Source organism: Pelecanus crispus, chromosome 11 (assembly GCF_030463565.1).
Source record: "Pelecanus crispus isolate bPelCri1 chromosome 11, bPelCri1.pri, whole genome shotgun sequence".
NCBI lineage: Eukaryota > Metazoa > Chordata > Aves > Pelecaniformes > Pelecanidae > Pelecanus > Pelecanus crispus.
The window spans coordinates 19,732,579-19,758,652 of record NC_134653.1 but is presented as its reverse complement, the minus strand read 5'-3'; the positions used below and the strand labels follow the sequence as shown (position 1 = coordinate 19,758,652).

At 40.8% G+C, this 26,074-nt stretch overlaps 1 protein-coding gene across 5 annotated transcripts in view; it reads right to left on the bottom strand.

The window, feature by feature from the left end:
• TBC1D24 (TBC1 domain family member 24) overlaps window positions 1-23,231 on the bottom strand; it is a 30,639-nt gene extending 7,408 nt beyond the window's left edge. Inside the window, exons 1-6 of one of the 5 annotated variants that reach the window (XM_075718665.1) lie at window positions 23,203-23,231; window positions 19,478-19,533; window positions 9,481-10,515; window positions 8,379-8,495; window positions 2,669-2,827; window positions 1,627-1,690 (exon numbers count right to left, since the gene is read on the bottom strand). In XM_075718665.1, coding sequence (XP_075574780.1) covers window positions 1,627-1,690; window positions 2,669-2,827; window positions 8,379-8,495; window positions 9,481-10,439 — 1,299 coding nt within the window. In that variant the 5' untranslated portion in view covers window positions 10,440-10,515; window positions 19,478-19,533; window positions 23,203-23,231. Of the gene's footprint in view, window positions 1-1,626; window positions 1,691-2,668; window positions 2,828-7,283; window positions 7,302-8,378; window positions 8,496-9,480; window positions 10,516-19,232; window positions 19,250-19,477; window positions 19,534-22,693; window positions 22,832-23,202 lie in introns of those variants that run through there. The other 4 variants (XM_075718664.1, XM_009486868.2, XM_075718667.1 and 1 more) reach the window with 4 other exon arrangements.
• Between the last annotated feature and the right edge of the window lie 2,843 nt (window positions 23,232-26,074).

The following is a 26,074-nucleotide window of genomic DNA, read 5'->3' as shown; positions in this document are numbered from 1 at the left end:
CTAGTTTCCAATAAAGAAAAACACAGCCTTAGAGGGCCGAGCTTTTCTGTGGAGTCTTTTGTTTGCACTAGAAGAATTTCTTCCTACCAGCAATAAGCATCCTTGCCAAGTAAACCTAGACCAAACAATGAAGCTATAAGAATGGCACGAAAGCAACCCCGCGTTTTTTTTTTTCCAGAAACTATGGTTAAACAGAATTGTTTAAGGTACATTTGCTGTTTAGCCTCCACCAGCATTACAAGCAGAGCTCCTAGGACAAAATTACTAAAGAGCAGGTTTTTTAATATAGATAAATCATTTGCATAAACAAGAAGATGGCCCAGAACTCCATTTGATCTAATATGCCTGAAGTACCTGAGAGCCAGAAAATCAGAAGGCAAATTTTCTTATTTCTAAAATGTAACTACAAACATATGAATAAAGGATGAACATAATCCTTCACAAAAAAACCAAAGCCCACAACGACCAAGGAAAAAACCCCATACTTTTCTCCTACTTTTCTGTTTGGACTTCTGGACTATCTCTTTTTTCCCTTTTTTTTTTTCTTTTTTTTTTTTTTTGAGGGGTAAGAAACAAACCATACTATAAAAACCAGCATCACTTTCTTTCAAAGCTAGACTTTGGCCACGCTCCAGGACAAGAAGCAAAATAATAAATATTTTCCCTCTTCCCTTTAGATACGACAGGCATTCTATAAGCCATTGGCATGTCAATGCAGGCCTGGGATGACCAGAAACCATACGCAGAACTATGAAACAGCCTGGAGCTTTAGCATTAGGTAGATGCAGTTAAGACTAGAAATGGGCTTGCTTCATGGACAGTCATCCTGCAAGAATATAAGCAGAAATATAAGCCCACAGGCTGCAGTAATAGCTTAACCTTATACACAGAATATTTAGAAGTCATACACAGTGGCACAGACAACCAACGCTCATTACAGGAAGCACCTATGTGCCCTCATTTGGAGGTTCTGGGAAGCTTTCTTGTTTTACACGTTTTTTTAACATGCATGAGACGAAGCTAATGTTTCTGTTGTCACATTATGTTGTCCAATACTGTCATACACAGTAGAGCAGAGAACCAACACTCATTAGATAAGGCACCTGTGTGCACTCCTCAGGTTCTCAGAGCTTTCTTTTTTTTCTTTTTCTTTTTTTTTTCCAAACAAGGATGAGATGAAGCTAAAACTTTTGTTTCCACATTACGTAGTCCAATATTATTCATATCATTTAAATTCTGCTACTTTCTCTCCTCATATCCTGAAGAAAATGAAAATATCTTCTATGAATCACAAGTTTCTTAACACAATTCCCCAGCCTCTCCCCCTGATTCTGCAGTGAAGAGCGTCTGTCCAAGAGCTCAATGAGTTACTCAGTCCATCATGCCACATTACTTACAAGAGAAAGAAGAGCTGACTGAGGCCTAGTTTACAAGATTTACCCAAGAATGCATAGCCCCATAATCAAATGGAACCATTTAGAGCATGCATTGTTAAAAAATCAAAACCCCAAGCAATTTCAGGTCCCTTGCTTCTTTATTTTATTATAAACAGTTGCGTGTTGCAATACAGCATTACATAACTGCCTCTAAAACCTAATTTAATCATTTGCCTTTCACCTCACTCACCTCTTTTGCTGTGGTCTTGATGAGGAGAAGAGTTGGTTCATGTCCCTCACTGTGAGAATAGAACCTAAAGTGCGGAGTATACAAAAATGAGCACTCAGCTACCATCAACTGCAGTTCTTTTCCTCCTTAACATCAGGCACCACCTCCTCCTCTAGCTGATGGCATGGCAAAAAAAGACATCTAAAGACTAAGCATATTCCTGCAAATGCTTTCTACAGTTCATTATAAATAAGAGTTGAGTGTAAACAAATATTATCAAGCAAGTTCTTCTCTACTCAGTTCTCTGTATAGCTGTTTATGCCTCTGCAGAATAACGAGAAGATTACCTATCACAATAGTGACATTTTACAGCATTTGGAATTAAGACAACCTAAAGGAAGTTGTGTCCTGAGGACTGATGGTTGTGTGAGAAAAACTTTTGGTTTTCACAGAAAATAATTATGGTGCATTCTCTTTGCTTGCTTTTGCTTTTCCTCATAGGCACATGGGGCTGGGATAGCAGACCACTCCCCACCTCAGTACCTCAACTGCAGACATCGAAGTCATTATTAGGAGCTATAGGATTACAGTCTTCTGTGTCAAGTGCAAGGAGAACTCGTATCTAGTTTATCCCACTTTAAAAATAACAACAATCAGATTCATAGGTAGAGGAATCTCCAGTTTCCAGTTCCCCTATTCTTTGGATCAGTTTGAATGTGGCTACCTATCAAAAAAGCCTGCAGAGCAGCCACTGAGTTAAACCATTCATACCCAGTGGGGAATAAACCAGTCTCAGACCAGCATATTCTGTGAACTGATGGAAGTTTGACTTTTCCAGTTGGTCTCACAAACAGTTTAAAATGGCTTGCCATGTTCTGGCATATGAAGTATCCTGGTCAAATGCTGTAGCGAAAAGGAATTTGTCACATTTACATCCCATCGCTAGTAATATTCTTCAGATTAAGTTCTGACTAGGCACGGCCTTTTTGTCAATCCAGCAAACAGTTCACCAGTTGCTCTTTTTTGCCCAACAGTAGAGAAGAGTGGGGAAAGTTTTCCTTACCTGCTCAGACTACAGCCATGTTCCAAGGTGGTGAAAAGCAAGAGGGGTTGGCAAAGTGCAAATCGCTCTGGGATCCACGACCAGATATCTCGCATCTCTTTCACACTGACAATTTCAGACTTGAAGTTCTCAGCGTGAACTGCTAAGTGCACATTCTGCCTGAGAAATACAATACAAAACATTGAGAAACAGTAATTTAACATCAATAACGTGCAAAGACAGCTGAACATGAAAAGACGCTAGTAGATATGCTATTGTTCAAAGCTCCAGCCCATGGGATTAGAAGGCCATGGTTAGTGAAGATAATAAACTACTGTAATTTAACATAATCCTCAAGAGGTAGTGATCTGGCCTTCCTGAAATACCTGGAGCAATTCCTCTGTATGGCAGCTGTGGCCTGCACCTTTATATACAGAGGACATAATGGTGAGCCAGCTAGGATGACCATGACCTTAAATAGATCACATTATATTTGCTGTTTGAGACAGTCTCACTGGCACTAACATTTAAACATAGAGAGCAGAATACCTAAAGGAACAGCCAGGATCTGAAGGGAAGAGGTAGTGCTTTTTCCTCCTCTGAGGTCCTGCCTGTATCATGGAATTAGAGAATTCCTAAAACCCTCAGAAATCTTAGAGGAATCAGTATTACCAGGCTAAACAATTTTAATCCAAGGCAAGCTACATTTGAAGCTTTTGGGAAGTTCCACCTCTTGGAAACGTGTAATTACCAATGACTTCCACTTCATTAAGAACCAAAGAAATTCCTAGGTTCATGGTTAGTCATGAAGGAACACTAGACACTCACACCAGAAAGCAAACCCCCATACCTCCCAGAGGAGTCTGATACAACTATAAGAACTGATTCATCACTTTTAAATGCTTGAAGGTAGTAATAATAATAATCACCATCATCAGCATCTTAACCAGCCTTTATTTCTCAGATTAAATAAGCACACAAACTCAGAGCCTGGGGATTAAAGAAGTGTTATTGCATCCGTGGCCTACGTTAAAGACTTTTAAAATGCAAGGGTGACAGCCAAGTATATGGTGGAAGTGACACAGGAACTCACACGAGATACTAAATTACTGGGTTATTTAGTCATTAGCTAAATGAAGCTTTAGGCAGTTTGCTCTGCATGCAAGGGTTCAGTTGCAAGTATTTGCTGATTTCTGGTGTGGTTTTTTTTTTTTTTTTTTTTTTTTTTTTGACAATTACACATTTCTTTCCTCTCAGTTTCATGGAACATAGAGGACCTCAATACTGCATATCTGCATGTATCTGAATAGCTTAGCTCACTCCCTAAAACACAAAAACTACAACTTTTAATTATTTTTCTTGCTCGTAGTACCAAGAAATCAGCAGCATTTGCACTGTACATTAGAGCGGTGTTTGCTTATAGACATTGGGAAATGCTTTCTGAAATTCATTGTAACTCTTAGTGTCACCATTTCTAATGAAGTGACTCCTTAGGTCACTTTTTTAAAGTGACTAATAACAACATTTCTGCTTCCTCTAGAAAAATGAACCAAATCACTACTTGCATTGCTACCCTGCATTATTTAATTAGCAAGGAACTTATATGGACACCTATTTAAGCAAGCTGCAACTATTAACAGGTTTTAACTTACAGTATCACTGACTAAGACATTATTTGTGCTTTTAAACACAGCAAGCTGAGGCACAGGAGAGATCAGCTGAAGCAAAGTGTGAGCCAAGACTTGAACCCACATCTTCAGAATGTTACTTTAGACCTCAGCCCTCCTGGTCCTATCTGGTCTGCAGCTAAAGACTAGTGGCATTACGGAACAGAGCTGAGAAACAAAGCCTTGGTTTCAGTTAATCAGAAATCAGATTTTTCTGGCATTCAAGGAATTAAAAAATATTCAGGGCAGTAAACTAGTTTATTACAGTGAATTTCTGGAGGAAAAGTAACGATGATAAACAGGCTAAGAGTTAGTAGCAAATATCAAAACAGTTTTAAACTTACTAAACCTCAAACATGCAAGCCTCATAATTGTTTGTATGCTTGGTCTGTACAGTGTTCACACTCATGTGATCTGTTTGGGCAACTAAACTTAAGTACTTGTTCCTAAAAGGTTCTCAACCTCAGTGTACCTTTTGCCTCTGTTCCTTCTCCTGGCTACTATGAACTGCTGATTTAAGGACTTTCCTACCCAGACCCCACTTGATGCCTATGTTTAGCAGTGTTCATAGTAACACATCACTTCCAGTACCCTGTGCCTTCCTACAACTTTTCCATGTAGGTAGAATATCACCTTTATAAACAGATCTTTCTGATTTATTAGAAAGCATTTACCATTGTATTGGCCATTTATAACTATTCCTGGCACACCGTTCCTGCCCCTTGAATATCATGGTGAATCATTTTATATTTAGTGTCACCATTCACTTAGTAAAACCTAGACCATAGCTTGACCAAAGGATTTGAAATAAAATGACCTGCTATTTCCCAGTCATAAATCACAGCTGCAGGTGCTTAACACTGAAACCTGATCCTGTGTTGAGACCAGTGTCAATACACAGCCTGCACCTACATCAAACCAAACTCTCTGCTGCTTAAGAAAAATACAAGTTGCAGGGGGTGTTCAGAAAATTGCAACTAGAGTTACAAGTATCTAACCCATATTCATCCCCTCATTTTTGACAGTGTTTCTTTAATGACACTGAAAATCATATACTTCAGTTGGGTAGTTGCTTTTCAAAGTAGCAGATGAGTGAAAATGAACAGCACACAAAATGGCTAAGAAAAAACCCAGCATTTTGGTTTATATTGGCTGATGAAAATTAAGTTTACCCTTCACCACACCAGAGGTCTTTCAGAGTTACCCAGTAAGAAAAGAGCACTTTGAGAGAACACTAAATTTGGACTGGCACTGCATTGAAGTCTACCACTAGAACTGAACAAATTCATTAAGATTTTACCCTGCATTAGTGTTTTCCTCAATTCTTCACGTTGGCTTACTGGGATCGGCATGACAACTTTCTATTGATTGCTGATATTGGAAAGACATGTTCAACTGTTATTATCCCAAAGGAAATTAGATTTAGAAAAGCGGCACAATTTAAATGTTTAATAAAGCAGCTTATTTGCTGTTTTCATAGGAATGTTGTGTTTACAGCTATATCATTAATACAATGTGCTTCAGAGACCTCAAAGTTCCTGAAGATAAAGCCAACATTGATGACATGCGGTAGCAGCTGTCACAGTGGATATGCTCTGTATGCATTCCAAGACAACAAATATCACACTCCAAGGTATGACTCACTAAATTACATCTTCCTGCTCTACTTTGTTTTGGGTCAAATTTTATAGGACCTGCATTATCTTTAAAATGCATTATAATTTCAGTTAGGGCATAAATGTGTGGCAGAACTGATATGTTGTTTCTTAGTTATAAATGGCAATAAGCCATATGTGGTGTATAAGCCTGAAACTTAAACCTGTGTTGAATTCAGTCAATGGACACCCCCTAAGTCTCCTCAAACCCAAACTATGTGCTTCCTAGCAGAAATCAAGGCTTTCTGCTCCTTTCAGAACATTGTAACTACAGTAAAATAATACATAGACATTGAAGATTTGCTTGGCTGGAATTAACAGCCTGCTGATTTATAAGAGGCAAAATCCTCAAAACACAGGATATGATATGGAACATGCTTTGATAAGTCTCTTAAGGTGTTCTTTCAGACATGAAAACATGAGGAAATTAATTCCAATTTTGATTTTATAAATTAGTACAAATGTTAGTATGCATCACTCACTAAAGTTAACTCAGGGCACCTGCAACAAGGCCAGAAGATTCTCAAAGGCATTAATTTAAACTCTTACATCTGTGGTACTTAATACTCACATGACAGTCTCCTTTCCAAGTTCTCTACTTATCAAGTATCACAATCCACTGGGTTTTGTTCTTCAAGATTTGTTTTTCAGGCCAAGACTTGATGAATGACTTCATTAACCACTAATGCTATATGGCCGAGTAACTCTGACCTCCTTGACACAGGAAAAGTCTGTCTTCTTTCCTCTAAAAAACCCCTGATCTACTTAAAAATAAATATAATATAGTATGAATAGAGACAAGTCACTTTTAAGAGTGTGCCAAGCTGGGTTCAGTCCAACATCTTTCCAATTAATTGTGGAAAGCTTGCAAAGTGGAAAAAAAGTTGAGTATGTCTCACATCTATTGCAACAGCATATACCAGGTCTGGATGTGGGACAATACCTAACAGTTCTGAAGACATGTTACATTAGATGTTTTTAAAAAAATAACACTTTTTCTTCCAACGTAGAAAGGACTTATATCCCACCATTAACATTACACTTTTCCATTCTGGAAAACACAGGCTTATATTGCTGTATGGAAGCGTTACGTTGACTAGCTGGGCCCATGATCCCTTATCTTACAACTTCGCAGGTGCTTTGAACTAACTTTGCAGGAGCGTATTCAGGAGATGTTACACAGCAATCAGATGCTGTAATTGCTGCCCTGCTTCTCCTGCCCCAGCATTAGCAATAATGACTGCCTCAGAAAAAATAACCAGCCAAAGACAGAAGAAACAAGCAAAGTGCAAAGATTCAAGTGTTTTAACCTACCTTTTGGGAGATGCAACACTGCAAACAGGAGGGGTGCAGTGGATATGGAATTGACAGAAGGAGAACGTATAAGGAGAAAGAAAAAAAAAAAGATAGAAAAGATCAGTGATTTCCTATGTCCATGACAAAATGAATGAAAGGAGCCTGGAGAGAAACAAAGTAAGGTTTGATTCGAATCACCAAGCACAAGAGAAACAAACAAACAGCTTAAAATATTTCCTATTTCTAATTTTTTTTTCCCTTTTTTGCTACCTGCTTGTAGTTACCCGATTGGAAAATAAATCATCTCCTTGCACAGGCCAGACACATCTGGACAAGAAAACTCACTCATATCCTATAGAGCACTGCAGAAAAGCTCACTTCAGCACCCACATCTGCCTAAAGTGAGCCAAGCTCACAGCAGTACTGTATCAGGGGATACTGAGAAGTTTCAGTATGTTTACAAAAGTAGCTGAGAGAGAATAAAAGTTTTTCACTAGCAACTCTGCCTGGTAGGACAGTAACCTGTTTTTGGTGTTGTGGTTTTTTTTGGTTGTTTTTTTTTTTTTAAAGCTCTCATTCTGTTGCTGAAGAATAAATATACTTGGAAAGGGCATTACAACTCTTCTGAACTTCAGTACATGAAGAAAAGCTACACACTGGAAGAGTTAATACTGCTGATTGCGAGTCCCAGATACAATGGTCTGAACTCTACCTGATGTGGCATTCCAGTTGCTAAACACCTGGAAATATTTGAGACTGACAGAGCAATCTTTTCCAAGATATAAACAAGATAAACTACAACCTCATTGTAAACCAAACTTTGAGTCTAAAAATAAACCATTGGAAAAGACTGGAGGGAACTTTACATATATTTGGGCACATGAAAGAGGTTCAGCTAACATTTATGTTATTTTATAGGCTGAAATCTGGTTAAGTATATAATTTCAATACCATGGAATGGTATCTGTTTGCAACTACTGTGACCAACTCAGCAACACAATTAGCTGTAAGATCCTAATACATCAGTGGCTGGTACCTTTTGATTTCTAAAGATTTTGAGAAAATGAAACTGTCCCTCTAGTATACCAAGTTCTAGATATCACACTTACTGACCCCAGTAGACTTCTAGAAGTCATCCTCCCCTCAGAGGTCAGGACAGTTGATAAAACTTTCAACACAAACTTAGATTTCAAAAGTGGCTGGGAGAAGTTTTCTGCAGTCACAGAAGGCCTTAAGAGAAACAGAACATGTCTACAACACCAGTATTTACCTGCACACACATTTGCAGTTGGCAAGATGCTAATTTTGTTTAGATTAATATATTGCTGCCTTTTCTATTTACATGGAGAGGTCTTTCAGCTAAGCTTTTTATTATTGTGGCTTTTACTATCACATTGGAGCAGGATTGCACTTACTAGTTTTACAGCTGGCTTTTCCTCCCCTCATTTCTGAAAAGAAATTGTGATTATGCAATCATTTGGATCAGTATCCTCACTCTTCTCTTCCACGGTTCTTTGAAAATCATTATTTCTAATAGTACATGGACCTGTCATAAAATAGGTCAACTCCTACTTATAACTACTACACTCTTGACTTTCAGGAGGCTAGCAGTCAAAGTAATTTTAAAAGTTACCTGTAAATACGACTTATTTCTTCCTTGCTCTGTTAAAATAACTCCCCAGTTAAGCAAAACATTACCAGCTGGGACAGCATGTGCCAGCATGAACTGCTGAAATCACAGTACTGGGCAGCATGAAATTGACATTTTATACAAATAATCTCATATTTAAGAACTGATTTTCACATTTGTTTGGGTACTTTTCTTCCAAGCAATTTATCAGTGTTTTTTCCAGCTTTGCTAAAATGCCTTTTAGTTTAAAAATAGCTTGTGAAAGACACTTTTGAGATACAATACTTGCAATTAATATGTACCTGTAAAAAGTAATTATAAATTCATCACTGAGTAAGGTACAAGAAACTGCTTTGTTTCTCTTGTATCATAACATTCAGTTACACTTCTTGTTACAGTGCTCACACTGCTTAATTTTGGGGCTGCTGACTTTTTCTGCAGAGAAAAAAAAATCACCAGAGATACCAGCATGTACCAGTAGAGCCCTTCTCCTTCCCGACCAGTAGTCACCCAGGACTGACTGACTGCTCATCATGCTGGGAAACCTCACGAGATCACTCAGGCTACCTGTAGTGAGAGCCCTACCTCTTCTGTTTGACTGTGATGCCCTTCTGCTGCAAAGCCTTCTCATTGGCCATCTGCAGAAGCTGGATCTCCTTCCGCGAGAAGAGGCGGATAGCAAAGGCTTTTTCCAAAAGCCTCTCCGGAGACACTGACTTGGCAATGTCTCTCACAAAAGCTCGAATGTCCTGCTGTATGCTGTCAGACTCCATGGGCTGCCCAGCTCTGACTTTGTGAAAAAATTTCAGAAGAGCCAGTGCAACACGATAGAGAACTTTGTAGCCCTCCACCAGAAACACATCAAAGACGCGAGCAATGTACACCATAGGCAGTTCTCCAAAGAGCCACCGTTGCCAGTCGGAGTACACCTCCAACACATCCTCAGACACTGCCACCATCAGCTTATGTGCCGCCTGACAGTACTTGTTAACCAGGTCACCAAAGGTCATGCAGGAGGACTCAAAAGCTAAGAACGTCTGATCAATGAGCCGCTTAGATGGGTCATTGCAAGCAAGGATGCGACAAACCTGTTCAAAGCACTCTGCCTCATCTTTGCTGTAGTGGAGGAGCAAAGCTATCACAGAAGGCAGTGCAGGGCAAAACGATATGTCTGGGAACTGATTTGCAATGCACAATATAATCTTCCTGATTGCCCCGATGCCTTCTGCATTCAAGCAGTATGTGGGGACTAGGCTGTTATCCACAAACTCTGGTAGTGGAAGGGAGCTACTGTTACGTTTTCCAACAATCTTCACAACAATGTCCCGGTACACGTTTGCATCTGGGGTCACTGTGCGGCATGGGATATTGTTTATTAGTTTGTGGTACACTTTTGCTCTCAGAGAGTGGTTCTTGGCCCAGTAGCCCTGCCGGGCCAGCTGCTTGAGCTCCTGGAACTCTGTGCAGGTTAGCTCCTTCGCATCCTGGCTCTGGACAGTAACATCCATTTTGTCCCAATCCACAAAGCGGCTGTATTCATCCATGGCTCCAGGAGAAGCATATCAGATAAATCATGAGAATGGAGACCTTATTTGGTTATTAAATGACTTGCAGCTTTTCCTGGAAAAGTAAAAAATAGAGGCTTGAGTAACAGGTAGTCTCTCATTTTCTTTAGGAACACACACGTACATTCAACTTGTTCCTGCAATGCCAAAACTGTTTTCTAAAGCAAAGAAAGTTAAAGATACATGCCTTTTTATTTTTAAGCCAAACTTTACTTCCATTCTGTCAATAACTCATGCTGAAGTAATTTTGTCAGTGGCCAGCCAAGAGGTTGATTCTGAGGACATCTCCACAAGAAACTGATTTCCCTAACTGAAGGTCCAAGATGAGGCATGGAACTTTATATTAACTTTTCACTTAGAGAACAGACGCCTCCCACCTCAAAAATACCCATGGTTCAATTTGCAGTCTCTCTTCCTAATTCTCTGGGGAAGTAACTGTTACTTACACTACGAGGATGCAGTCTCACGAGAAGCTTACACTGTTCTAAGACTGCACGGCCAGTGACAAGACATGCTGACTTCCTGCTAGCCACAGCCATGTTTTCTTAATCATTTCTTTGTGCTGGTATTAGCACTCTTGTGGCCACACAGTCACTGAGATTAGTTTGTTAATCTGATACAATTTTTCTTTTCCATTGGATAAGCAAGATGCACAGCTATATGGTCAGCCAGATCAATGTTAGTGCCAGAACAAAGATGAGTGCAGGACAGAACCACCCTTTCTGATTACAGTATTGGCTCACATCAGCTTAAAACAGCTTCGTGAAACTACTTCGTAATTCTCTTGAGTACTGCACTGGACTTCTGGTCCTGACCTTGCACGCATTTCTACGATCAAATCACCCTCTAGAGGGCCTGCTATCACCAACATTAGACGATACTAAAAACTGCTGCAATAGCACCAGGAGCTGAAAGACCAGGTTCTGGCCTCTAGTTCCTCAAACCACATGTATACATGATCTACCAGTTGACTCCAGCTTTAAAGCACACCTGTGTCCCAGCAGACAGCATGACTACAACCACTAATGGCCATACCTGAAATCAGTTTTAATCAAGTCAGCACAAAACTAGAAGAGGAGATACAATAAAATGCACTAATAACAGCAGGCAACAGGTTTGCCCCATGCTGGAACATCTCTGCCAGCGTGTCCTCAGTACCAGATTAAAACTAGGAAGCACATGCCTGTTGATGCTGCACACTCTAAAAGGCAGATACTCCCCATAAAACACAACAGGCCTATAAAGCCGCTTTGTACAATTAAGACATTACGTAGCAAGGTTAAATCAACAAAACCAGTTACTGAAACACTTCCAAAGAATGCTCAGTCATTTCTGTGTCAACAGACTGGAGAATGCATGAAACTTGACATTTATCAGCATGGTCTTCTGTGCAACAGGTGCATTAAAATTATTTGAAAGTCATAAGGTAGATACACCATCAAAACAGACAACTCATTGTCCCTACTTCACTACAGGAAAGTAAAACGAACATTCTGCCTCAAGTAGATGGAAGTTCATAAACATACAATTAGCATTAGCTTGGACAGCCATACATTTAATTCAGACAGTTTTAGATTCTGACTAAATATTAATCTGGGTATTTTGGAATTACATGCTGAAACTCCAGAATTTAACTCCTCTTTTAAAAGGTTGGCAGCAACACACAGGAGCCTTTCAGAGAAGGCTTTTAGATGGCTCTTCTTTACTAAATATTTACTTCAGTTGGTTTTTTTTTTTTTTTCCTAAATAAAAGGAAGATTCTTTTTGAGTCATCTTTGTACTATGTAAGAGCAATACAGAAATGCTCATAATTTCTTTTTGTTTTATCCTTCCATATTTGAAACTAATTCTCAGACTGTAATTAAAGGAGGCAACACATTGTCCCAACTTCAGTTCTGAAAAGGAGGTATCTTATGATGTTTGGAAATGATGCCTCTCAGTGTGAGCTGACAACATGTCTTTGGGATATGCAAAGACAGTAACAGTAGGATACCAGTCTGTTGCAGAGTCAACGTCAGCTCCACGGAAATTAATACTTTTCTGTCATTCTCCAGCTGGGAATCATAGGGAAACTCATTATCTTTAATTCAAATCCTAGAATAAGGTCCTTGTGGAAAAGAGAAATTTAATCCTATTTAGCAGTGACTAAAGCACAGAGAGACGAACCATTATGTTCATGGTCACTTCAGTGTAGAAACTATTACTATCCTGCGCTTGCTGGAGTCTCCACTATGCAACAGCTTCCCCTTTCTGCCATCATCCCTTGGGAGCTGCTTATATTTATATTAGGGAGGGTTAAGTAAAACATCCATCATATGAGACAACTTCTAAGATACTCAGAGTTACATCCTGGCTTTCCTTTTTCCTATAAATTTTCTTATCCCTCTCCCTTACTCTTTCCTGTCTTATTTTCCATCATTCAGAAACACAAGCATATTTAGAGGTTGCATCAAACAGTCATTTTTCCCTCCCATTCCAGAAACTAATGAATTTGATGAGTATGTGCTCCTCAGCAAGCTCACTGAAGTCCGTGGCTAGAGGAGGGACGTCAGACTGCCAGAACTTTTGATTTGAGCTTACAGTCTTATACATACTTTGGCTGGGACAAATCTGCTGGGTCTGCAACTAGGTCTGGCTATGTATGCTTTTCAAAGCTCTAGATGCTGCAAGAAAAAATGACAACAAAGCAAATGGGCATTGTCAAGGTTGCCAGAGCATGACCAGCTCTTAACTGTGCTTGCAAAACCAAGAGAATTAACCTGCTTCAGTGTAATGGTGCATAGCTCCTGACACTGTGCCAACAGCTACTGTAAGCCTGCAGGTCTCAAATGGGGAGTATTTACTTGCCAAACGAGAAGAGCCTGAGAAATCTCAGGAAAATTCCAGCCAGCCCTCATCTCCTCCTACTCCTTCCAAAACTTCCTCTGTCCCTCTGGGCAAATTCTCTCTCTTCTGGCAACCACGTAAAGAGCAATGTTTAACTCATAAAGAAGGGGTAAGACACAGGCAGAAGAGAAAAAACATTTCAGAATGTAATAAAGATATGGTTAATGGCAGGCAGAGACACACATTTATACCTCCTTATTTGCAACAAATCTCTTTCCCTCTTTCTAAAGTAACTTTAAGAGAACTTAGCATCATGTTATACTAAGTATCCTCTAACTGGACATGGGGACAACAGAATGGATCAGCACCTGAACTGCACAGAACTGAAATGCTTTCAAGAACCTGTTAGAACAGAACTATAAGGGGCAATGACAAAGCTTGAAAGTTATGCATACCTTATTTAAGAGGAAGCAGCCATTATCCTTTGATCAGACTGACTTTTACAAAACAGTAGGAATTAACACAGAAGAACAGAACCAGGAGAAAAAGCTTTTTTCTTAGTAACTGCCAAACAATTTTGAGACTGTTAGATCTATTAGTCTATAATGGAGCTTTTCAGTTAAGTGCAATATAAAAAAAACCCCACCATGTAAGTGAAAAGTAGAACAAGAAAAATGCATATTGAAGATATGCCAAAAATGGCTCCAGAACAGGCAAAAGATTTTTCAAGGTTAAGTTTAAACTATGAAGCAAGCAAATCATTACAGTTCAAAACCAAGCAATGACCATGGTAACTAGAACTGGCATGATTTCAAGACAGTGACTAACTTTTTAGGAAATATTTAGCTTGCTAGTCTAGCCATGTTTTCCATTCCATTCCCTTAGTTCTTCCCATTGTCATTTGGGCTACTTTCAGAAAACAGCTGAAAACTATGCTGAATTTGCATACAATATTCAGCAGTGAAGCCAAGCATGAGAGTCAAAAGTCTGATACTGCCTGTGAAGAAAAATTCTATGAAAGTGTCTAAAAATACATCAGCAGGAAAAGAGAAGATTTGAATTATGACTCATCTTCATTAAGTGGAATATAGGGCTACAATTTAACTAAAGATTACATGGCTAGCGCCAACTTGAATATTTTTTTTTTGCTTTCCAAAATGCAGGAATTAGCAAACTGAAATATCTGAAGTACAACTAACCCAGATGACAATTATTTCTTTCAAATCCAGAGTACATGCAGTACTCCACAGTAATGAAATATTTACATTCTGAACTTTTTAAAAATAAATTCCAAGTCTGGTTAAAATCTGGGATTTGATGCTGCTTTTAATAAACACAGAAAAGTTTCCTAAAAAAACAAATTATAATTTATCAGGAAAACTTTGTCCCTTATTCCATTTAGATATTGTTGCAACTTTGTGTGCTGAAAGTTGGACTACAGATTAATAGCTTAAGACATTTCACTCAAATCTAGTGTAGCTGCTCTATAACAAGAAACCAAAACTCTTTAAATAACATTTTTCATCTTAACCATGGGCAGTTACACCACCTTTGATTCAGCTATTTGCTATGTACTGTACAAATACAGCTAGATACCAACAACCACAATTATGGCATGCATTTTTATAACATGCTAATAGAAAGCAAATATTTTTTTTGCTGCTCTACAAATCAAGACTAACACTAGACTCCCAGACCTGCAGCACATAATTTCCTGTTTATACTGTTAAGTAGTGATGTAGCCAGGGAAAAGACTCAAGTCTACTCTCTTTCATAACCTCATTAAACTAATCTGTGCAGAAGGCACATGAACAGATAATGAGAACTGCTTCCTCAGGACTGCTAGCTATTAGTCCTCATCCCAGTAAGAGAACATTAAACCCAAAACTCTGAGTAGATGACTTCTCATCCTTGAGGAACACTCAATCACATCTGAGATGTTTGCTTCATACACCAAAGAATCTGGCAGAAGATCAAAGCAACACATCAAGACAGTAATAACTGCAGAATAAAAGACAACTAGCATAAAGTTACTCTCTCCTCCCCGAGTACTTCAGTGCATCCTGCAGTCTTCCCCAAGCCCAGACTTATAGCAGCATACCTTGACTTCTCTGCTACATGGACCTGAAAACAAGACTGGACACCACAGTGCCACCCCCTCTTCCCCCAAACACCTCTTGATCAGAAGTATATTTTCTTATGTTTACACCTTCAGTTACTTCTATGCCACACACCACTGAGGAAGATATATGCATCAGAGCCAAAACTGAGCACTCCATTTAGCACTAAAACAAGCTGAACACAACTAGCTCATCTTGTGTAGAGGAGCAATTTGGACCACGCTGATGCATTCTGGAGCGATGAGCCTTTTCAGTAGAGTACACAGAGTTCGATGGATTGCTTTAACGAGGTTAAACGCAGTTCGATCTCTTTATGATTTGCCCTGGGCACTGCAGGCCTCCAGGAATACAATTCTGGATAATGTTCTAATACTAGTTTACCAATAACAACAGGGGATTAGTTAGCTGCTCCCCACTGTTTTTTGATATTCTTTTGGGACAAAGTCTAGAAACCTCTCACTTTCCTGAGTAACTGATAAAGACCTGATAGAAGAATACACTACAGGGTAAATAATTTTAGGCATCTAGATGATTTCTCTTGGGATGTCATGAAGCACAGTCACAGAAGGTTTGTCCTAGAATCCCATGCTTTCATTCTCATGAAAGTACTATTGTCTTCTCAAACAGGGTCTTTAAATTATCTGTGATGAATCTATCATGTACTTTATTACAGTCAAAAGTTCAGACACACAATGAGCTCTTCGCTGCTGGCCAGATAAACGACAGTAGCTTATATTTAGGAGAATGCGTATGCCTTTTATCTGCAAGCACTTCAGTAGAAAGCAGCACCCTCTCCTTCCCATCCCCTGCCCTGGGATGACACCAGCACTTCTAACACTCAATCACTGTTGATACTCTGAGCTGTACTGATCACTAAGGTACCACAGAGGTACAAAATAAAGACACAAACGCCAAACCAAGACAAAAGTCTGCAGAAAAAACCCAATACACTCTTGTTGAAAAAAAAGAAAAGAAATGGTTAATGGTTCCACAAAGTGTGAAAAAGGCTAAAGAACAGAGCATTGTAAGAGGATACAGGATGGTAAATGTTATCAAAGATGTTGATCAGGAGCTTTCTGTCCAGCTGACATCATAAAAAACCCCAAGGAACAACTAGTAAGATGAGAGAATTCCAATCTTCTTTTCCCCCCAAACCAAAAGAAAACTGCATTTAAGCAGCAAAACTATTTTACACGATATATTAAAAATGATCCATTTAAAAAAAAAAATCTGTCAAAGTAGTGCAGAAAAATCAATACAATTTTCCTACTATATTGACTGTGTTTTCCTTCTGATTTCTTCCAAATTGTAAGAATGAAAAAATCCCTCACATTGTGCTAATTATTCTTCCTTTTGTTTCAAAATCTGAAATAACTAGAAACAGGACTCCCTTCAACAGCAAACTCTGGCTCTGATAAAAATTTTACACTGGACATGCAATCTTCAGTCTTCAATTCCTGCCCTGCCCCCCCCCCCCCCCCCCCCTTCTTCCTTTCCCTAGACACCTCAGTTTATATCTTTCCCCATTTGGAAGTACAGTCTACTATGTACAACTAAAGATGCAGCATAACTGTCGTGAAAAGCTCCAACAAGGTAGCAAATCCATATGCAATAAAACAACCCATTTTCCTGCTCTCTTGCATTGAATGCTGTCAGTTTGATGTCTATCACCTCTAGATCTGTCTCCACTACAAACATTTACTGGCAGAAAAATATCTTTAAACGTCTGTGCTTTGAAATGTTCTCCTCTTAGACATGTCTGCATTTGTTTATGTTGAAAGCAGATTTATGTCTTTTCCTCCTATCTAAACCTTCTCTACAGAGTACATGTAACCATGTCTTATTTCTTACGTGTTAAGAGTTTCTTTAGGTCCACAACAGCAGCAGACAGCACGAATGGAATTACACATAGATTTTTACAAGTAGAAGACACAATCTTAGGTGTGACCTTTTCTGGTATCTAAGAGAGACATTTGCCAAGAAGCAATGGCAATATTTATGGGTTTATTAGAATGAGAAAACCATTCCAAGGTTAAAGAGCACACACCTCCTAGACCTACTGCTCCCACTGTTGGACCAGTTTCAACAGTATGTGATTATACCTCTTCAACAGTTTTTGTGACCAAGCATCACAACAGCGTGTCCAAGAGTTTTCTCCATGGTTTCTACTCTGGGCGAGTCTTTACATGACAGTGCAGCTGCCTGAACACTTAGCATCCCAAATTGCAGTGAGTGTGGGTCCCAAAACTAATGCAGCCTGACTACAACATAAAAAGCCTCCCAGCCAATGGGAACCCCCTGGCGTCGGACTGCCACAGTTAGTATAGTACTGAGAAAGAGAAAGCAAGCTGCTTTATGGAGATGAACACACGTTTTTACAAAGCCCCATATGCTTTCCTACAGACAATCTCAGCTCTCTCCAAGTCATGATCTGTACCACACTGTAACTGGGGTGGGTTTTTTTGTTTTTATCCTTCTGTTCCATAAAATAGTAGCCTCTTTCATGTAGGATTTAACAATATGTCCACTAGGCTGGGCCAGGTAGAATCAGGACCTTTGTCTGCAGGCTACAGGGAAGCCTTTGCTGTTCAAGTGATGTACAAGCAGTACTAGCTCATCACAGTCTCAGCCTGTATCTTGTCAATACAAATATACTTTCCATTCAAATACATATAACACACAAACCATACATTGCACATAAACTTGCATGCACCTATACATATTGTATATATACAATATATAGACAAATGGATATCCCATTTTTTAAAACTAATGATCAAATTCAGATTCTTTACAATATTCACATTTATCAAAACCATGTCCACACAGATGAATGTTGTACATTCTCTCTTGCAAAAGTTTCAAAATATGAACCATGCCATTTAAAGTCTGTTAAGGAAACAGGCCAATGCTGCAATTCCCCACATCAGCTTTAAAACAAAACAAAAAGACAATTTAATCAAACCAGCACAAGTATCAGTGTGGATACTTACACCAATTTAATTATTCTGTTAAATTAACTGACAGGACATGCTTATACTGATGTAAGACCTCCCAGTACAATTTATGAATATACTAAGCCTTAATCTGGCAGTGCTGGAGAGTTTAAGGGATACCTAAATTAGATGATGGGTGGATGAAGCAGTAAACCTGGGCTAATTGAGCACACAAGTCCTTACTCTCTTAGTCCACCTATGGAAATTGCTGCATGCACTCCTTGCCTCTGTAGTAAGCAAATGGGGAGGGACACTATTCACACCAGCAGTTATCACTAGATCTTGTTTATTCCAGGGTTAAGTTTTGTGCTCCCATAATTTCAGCTGGCAGGTAAAAATGGGCTAAGAAAATCTTATCATCTCAGACTATTTCATTATTCTCTGCACTAAGTGCTAAGGGTGTAGAAATTTTCTTTTGGAAAACAAAAGCCAATTTACACTAAGATGAGCATATGAGAATTACAAAGTTAAAGCTGTAATTTTATACAGGATTTATTTTCTTCCAGCTCTGCAAAACCCTGCAGATTTTCTCCCTTTCCCCCAAGATTGCTCAGAAGAAAAGCTTCAATAATCTGGTATCCCTGATAATGGATTACCCCTCTCCTGAAACAACACAGGGTAGATTATCCTATGCTCAAGAGATAGCTCAGACACCAACATCAAACCATTTCCAAATACACTTTACAATTAAAGGAGGATCTAACCTAAGGCAGAATGCCAACAGTTGCATTTCAGGAAACTTGAACAATATCTCGCTTCATTTTGATACTTATTTCTGTAGTCTTTCCAAAGTTATGTTCTATTAAAAGTCAAAGACTGGCAATACACACCTCCTCCTCCTCTGTCAAGTGTCACTGCACTGGCCAATAGATTCAAAGCCTCTCAACTGGAGGAATGGGCTTACAGTTATATTGAAACATAAAGCAGGAGCAGGAATCTTGTCTCCGCATGGAACCAGATTATAAGGCAAATATTTTCTGCATACAGTGAAGATATTACCAAAAAATCCCAAACAAACCAAAGAACCCCAACACTCCTCCACCCCCCAGACTGAAGTGCTTTTATTAATTCTTACCTTAGAATTTGTCCTTGTATATAGATCTTCTTATGACTTACTCCCTTCTGCTGGGCCTGTTGGTGGTGGTAAATTAAAAAATTAGACTGTTTTTAAAACAATGCATTGGGCAACATCCACGTGCACCAGGTGCACCATTGACCTCCAACCCTTGTTAAAAAAAGGCAGGCATCTGCCTGCACTTCTGCGTGGCTTCCAACCTTCATACTTGCATTTGCAATATAGAGAACATGGGGACAAATATCCTCACAATAGAGAAGAGCAGCTAATTAACCACATTATTAAAGTGCTTACAGCATAAACAACTCATTTCAGTCTCTAAAACCACAAGCAGGATTACTATTTGTGGCATCTTTGTCATAAATACTTTTAGCTAATATTGTCATTGTAGCTTACTGCTGTGTTCCCCCCCATCCCCCTTTCTCGACAGGAAGTACAAAATTCTGCATTAAACATGCAATCTCTGGAGACCGTCTCTCTCCCCAGAACTAATAGAGGTATTTGCTGCACAGGTAGGGAATTTTAGAACACCAGCTCTACAGCTTACAGTATTTAGATCCCCAGTTCCCAAACAAAAATAAATATATTCTGAAGATATGCAACAGAGTACAGGCTTAGATCAGCTGACCTGCTGAGGGCTGATATACCAGACCCTTGTCCTATTAGGTAGAAAAGTCTGAACTAATCTAATGAACATTATTTTTCTTTTCAAATGAATGATATTCAGCCTAGCAGATTTTGAAATAATCCAGTTCTAGTTTCCTGCAAAATACAGTCATTACAACAAATTTGTGTATGAGTTATTGCTCTCTTAAGTTGTTTCCCTTGAAAAATGTAACAAAATAATCCAGCTCTGGTGTAGCTACACCAAAGCTACACCTATTTGCTAACATAATGTAGCCGCATATAATCCAAGCACAAATAAGCATGCTCATTAATACAGACATGAGATTTCTTCCAAGTCTCTTTCCTGAGACAACAAGACATGGTCTTCTGCAACATGTCTGAAAGCTCAGGTAATTGTCCTCTAACTTTAGAAGTTTAAGCAAGAGGAGAACAAAAATGAGATTTGGTAAAGCCTAAGAGTGTGAACACCACAGATATGCGCACTTTCATATATTAATCTCAGAGAATTTAGAAGAGTTGATTCCACAGCTGGACATCTGCACCATATACTCCCACCAATACACATTGACTCTAAGCAAGTCAATCATTAATATAGTGCAATTAGGTCTGTCTGTTTTTATATCAGAAAGGTCACATGACTGTCTGGTCAAGTACAAAAGGAATAAATGGCTAAAGACTAGCATTACTTAGACAAACTCCACTGCACCACCACCCCCCACAAAACACACCCCATGCAAATGTATCAGAACATGGCAAATAAACCTGACAATAAAGCCATTCCCAAATGAGCAGACATTTAAAAGAAATTTTAGTTCTTTAGTTCTCAGTCACAGTTCAAAGCTATGTATAGATGGAATATAAATAGCTATTTTTCTTTCAGACCATTAACACAGTTTATCTGAGTGTTAACATACATCTATCTGTTTCTAAGCATTCATCCATGCAGCCTAACACAAGCAGTTTTAATGGCCCCTCCAACCTAACAGGCAGGGCAGGGTGTATTCTAAAGAGCTAGAAGAATAGTAAGGACTAAATTCGTGGTCTGTTGCCAATAATTTGCTTGTCACTAACTCTGTCTGGCTTTGGCACTGAAGCAAAGGCACTTACGATCTAAACAAATGCCAGGGTAGTATTATCAGATTGCAATAACCTTGGTGTTGGAGATGGTGAGACACACGTGCAGTGTGGACTGGTTTGCTTTGCTTGCTTGCCTGCCTTAAATTTATGGACAGGGTAATTTTAGTGCAGGAATAGCTTTTTTTTTTTTTTTTCAGTTTTCTTTACAGTCCAGATGACAAGGCTGACTAGGGGAAGGAGGCTCGCTCAAGATTTCAAATTAACAGAATGAAGAAGTAAAGACAACCAAGGGGAGAAAACAAAGGTCGCAATAAAAGGAGAGAGCTGGGAAGAGCAGAGGTGCTTAAATATGTGATGGGTCCACAGATAGCCTGTTAGAAACATTTACTTGGCAGCATTTCATTATTAACAGCAAAAAAGAGAAGCAGAAAGCTGCTCTCCCTTGTGTTCAAATTAAGGAACACCTGCAAACTTTCAAGTATTAATGCCAGAAAAGGCATTCAGTACAAAGATTCCCAATAGCTAATTATTGTGCAATACTATCCACAGCCGTTTTGCAAATTACGAAGGACATAAGTATCATGTATTGCTTGGAAGCAACAAAGAGCTAACCTAAAATGCTGCTTGAGTCCTTGGATTCGAGTTACCAGTGCTGTTCCTGCAAAGTAACTATCTTAGAAAGAAGTCTTTTGTAACACAGTCTAACTGCTAGTGATTGCACGAAGAAGGAAATTCTAACAACATGTAATTCCCTTTTCTGGTAATACAGAGCCCTAGATGTGATCCATGTAATTTCTGTGCTGTGGCTATTCCTGGATCCTCTGACAATCGTACTGGGATTTCCTGTAAGCCAGAAAAGCTTTCAGATGCTCCAGCTTCCTGTAGGAATTGGACATAAAAATGCAAGGTTTTAAGACAATACAGTTCCATATGGAACCACCTACTTCCCTCTTATCACAGCTACACAGCACCTGCAAGATATCATCCCTCCTGCTGCCCTCAGACACCACCTGGGGCTGGAGCCAACTAAGCATACTGCATCCACTTGGTTATTTGCTCTCCTGTTCATAGGCCCAGAAAGGCCGAGGAACATTTTGGTAAGTTCTAGTGGGCATCTTAAATCCAGTGTTCAGTTGGGTAACACTGTGGCAGCCCCAATATCCCAACAGCAATCATCCACTTATATATGTATGTGCTGTACATATATATATATATGTTTCAGAGAGCATTTCCTAGGTAAAGACCAACATGAAAATAAACTCATAACAAAATTTTACTTTCATGATAGAAATCTTAAAATATTCAAGGAAGAAGCTGCAGAACACAAGATTTGAGTTTAGAGAGCTCTTCATGTGAACGTAAACTGCCCCTTGCATTGGGACCAGCTGGCAGAGTAAGCATAAACTGTATTTGGGTGAGCATTACCACTAATCAGAGGATCTGTCTTTGCCTCATCCCCAGGTCTTGACTTATTTTCCAGAAAAAGCAAGCATAACAGCAGAAAGTATTGACCTGTGCATTCACGCCAAGAGGTGCCCACAAGCCGTTTAAATGCCTTCGAGAGTCTCCACGCACTGGAACAAACTAAAAGGCTAAATCCAAAGCCTCCCAAGGCCGGCTCGCAGCAGGGAGGAGGGGAGAGCGCCAGCTCCTTCGGACACTGACAGCTCCCGGAGGTGCCACCGGTGCCACCGCGAGCACCAGAGCCCAGGGAAACAGCAGCTCGGGGCCGCGTCCCGACCCTCCCCCGGCAGCTCCTCCCCAGCCACGCCGGCCCCGCACGGGCACGGCCAGCGACCCACGGCCCGGCACCGGGAACGAGTCCCAGCGCGGCGCCCGCGAAGGGGACCCGACGAAGGCCGGGCTCGGGGCAGGCCGCCTCCCGGTCCTGCCCAGCCGCTCGCCGGGAAGACGCCACCGAGGTCCCGCCGCCCGACACCGAATTCCACCCCTCCCAGCCGGCTCCCGGTGCCGGCGGAGGCGCGCCCGCCACATCCTGGCCGCGCTGGGGCCGCCCTTACCACCGCCGCGCCCGTCAGGCCGCCTCCGGCGGGACAGCGGCGAAGCGAACGCCTGCCGCGCGCATGCGCAAAGGGTGCCGCGGCGGCGGCACGGGCGCGCGCGCGCGCATGCGCTCCGCCGGGCAGCGCGGGCACGTGCGCGGCGTGTCCGGCGTTGAGGCCGAGCGGGCGGCGCCGCGGCGGGGATGGGGGGCTGGGGCGGGGGCGGGGCCGCGGCCGCGGCCGCGGCGGGGAGCGGGGCGAGCGTCGAGCGAGCGTCGAGCAGGGGGCGGTGTGGCGGGTGGTGGGTGGCCGGTGTGGCGGCGAGGGGCGGTGCTGGTGCTGCGGGCAGGCGGGCGGCCGGGCTGTTGGGCGCGGCAGCATTAGGTGAGGAGGTCTTGAGCTTGTGGTTTTGCACTGGAGAGTACACTCTTTAGCAATCTGGCAGAGGCTTCAGGTGAAAAGCTCGGTGCAAATATTAGATACAGTTGTTGCTTTAAGAACACTTTAAGATCTGAATAGTTTTGTGCTCAGTAACAAAGTGACTGCTTTTTTTGCAAAGACTGAAATGGCCGGGACAGAAATGGGTTCTTCCCATAGTGTTTATTTGACTTGACTTGGCAGCAATGCTCTGTTTATGACTGGATAAATAACTGCCACATTAAAGATTATTAACTAGGAATGCTTAAGTGACCAATAAAGTACTAATCTTTTATATGGCATTGTAAACATGCACAGCTTGGTAACACAAGCTCCTGCCAAACAGGTAACAAATCCCTTCCGTGGAAGGTTTACAATCTAAAAGAAACCACAAAGGACCACAAGGAAAGCACAAGACATGACAATGAAACATAAAACACAAAGAGGAGTGGTAGCCATTGCAGCTGGATTTTAAACAGGGTCTTAAGAGTATTTTTTATATTTATCTTAAAGCTACTGGGCAGTGATCAAAAGCAAGTAGACTAGCACCCATCATGCCAGGGACAAATGGTTAGTAGGGTCATGGGCACTGCCGTGACAGGCGGTGGTGGGTACCCCACCTCTGATGGCTAGTGCTTCAGAAGGTGGGGCAGTCCCACTGTTTCAAAGAATGGCTAAGCTCATAACTGGTTGAAAACACTAAGCAGACCTGCTAACATGTTTTTCATTCAGGGCTGATACTGCTGTGGAGAGCAATGAACTTGTGGCATGGAAGCACACAACAGAGCCATTTCCAGAAGCTGTACTGAGAAATCATTCATTTATCCAAATGTAAGTTGGAAATGTAATGCATTATTTTACATTCACTTGTGTTTGGTTCTGTAGGGTCCTAGAGGGCACTTACACTCATGGAAAGGATTATGTTGCCTATGCCAAATGAAGTTGAGCTGGCAAGGAAAGCAGGTTTAGAAGAGAATGAAAGTAGGTGGAGAGGTGTGGGAACAGATATACGTGTGGCCAGTATTTAATAAGATTTTGTAGGAAGATGAAAAGCTTCCCCCTGTGTTCAGTATTTATAGCATCCTTTCATTGTAGTACACATGGGTCCTATGTAGTATGTTTGGGCTTGTGGTGCCCCTCTGAGGTAAAGCAGTGCTGGTATTCCCGTATTTCTCCAGGGAAACTGAGGCAGAGAGAAGGTGTTCACACGGTGTGAACAAAGCTGGGAATTGATAGGCTTTAGGAAAGCAAGACCAGGCACAGCGAGATGGATTGGACTTCAGGAACTGCTCTGCTGAAGTATGAACCATGATTTGAACTGAACATACCCTTTAGCCAAAGAATTGTTTTCAGTGTTCAGAAAGTAGAAATAATTGAAGGCTCTGTGGTGCACTATCAAGAGATATTTTAGGAGTATAACTTTTGTCACCAAAGTCTCTATGTTGCCTGATGGTTTTACCATTCCAGTAACCCAGGTGCCATAAGGGGTAGTGTTCAAGGAGGCAGAGCCGGGCACAGAGATAAGGTCAATGCAGGGAGATCTTTCAGAAGGGGGGCCTGTGTGACAGTAGGATAAAAGGAGACAGCAGCCTGTGGACTAGTAGAGGTTGGAAAAAATGGCAGATGATGTGGATAGAGTGGATGCTGTATGCTGTCTTAAAACCTTGGAGACTGCATGGCCATATGAATAATCTTCATTAGCCTGTACTCGAGCTGTTGGACTGTCTGTGACTATGTGAGAGAGAGGGTGAAACCCATGCTTGACTAGCTAGTTGATGGCTGATGGAAAACATGTTTGAGTGCATCTACTTTTCTTTCTGGAGAAAGGTTGTTCATTGCTGGCAGCTTTACAGAAGCCAAGGATTGCTAAGGCTTTAAGTACTAAACCCTGCAGTGGCTCAAATAAAGAGCAAGACCCAGTGACCCCCTGGGCACTGAGGGCAGTGAGCCTGCAAGGGCTTTCTAGGGATAAATGAAGGATATTTGTTTATAGGGCTGCCAATCAACAACTTCCCTGAGTTTTTGGAGAACTTTCCTGTGGCATGAAATAAGTAGTTCCACAAGTGCAGTGTTCAGTGAAGCCTGTTTTCCTGAGTTTGTGTCTTCAGGGTGACTTCTCTCTCTATTCTCTGAAGACTAGTAATGGGTGAGCTCATACTAAACCATTTCTTTGTGTGTGGATGCTATTCTACCTAAGTCTTAGTTTTCCTGAAGCATATTGGAACAGAGATTTCTCCAGTGCATGCAGTTGTATATCTCTCATTTTCTTTCTCATTTCTCGTTTTCAGGCTAGAGTTATGGTCTAGGCACTGGATGTAATGGAGTCTTTTTGGCAGGGGCAATAGAGGGACTGGAAGGCTGGAGTGGGAAAGGGCATGAAAGCAAGAAAAGAAAAGAAAGCAAGGAATGGCTGAGTGGGTGGAATGGGCCATCACACAGGAAAGCTGTCCATATGGGTGTCCCAACAGCCTTG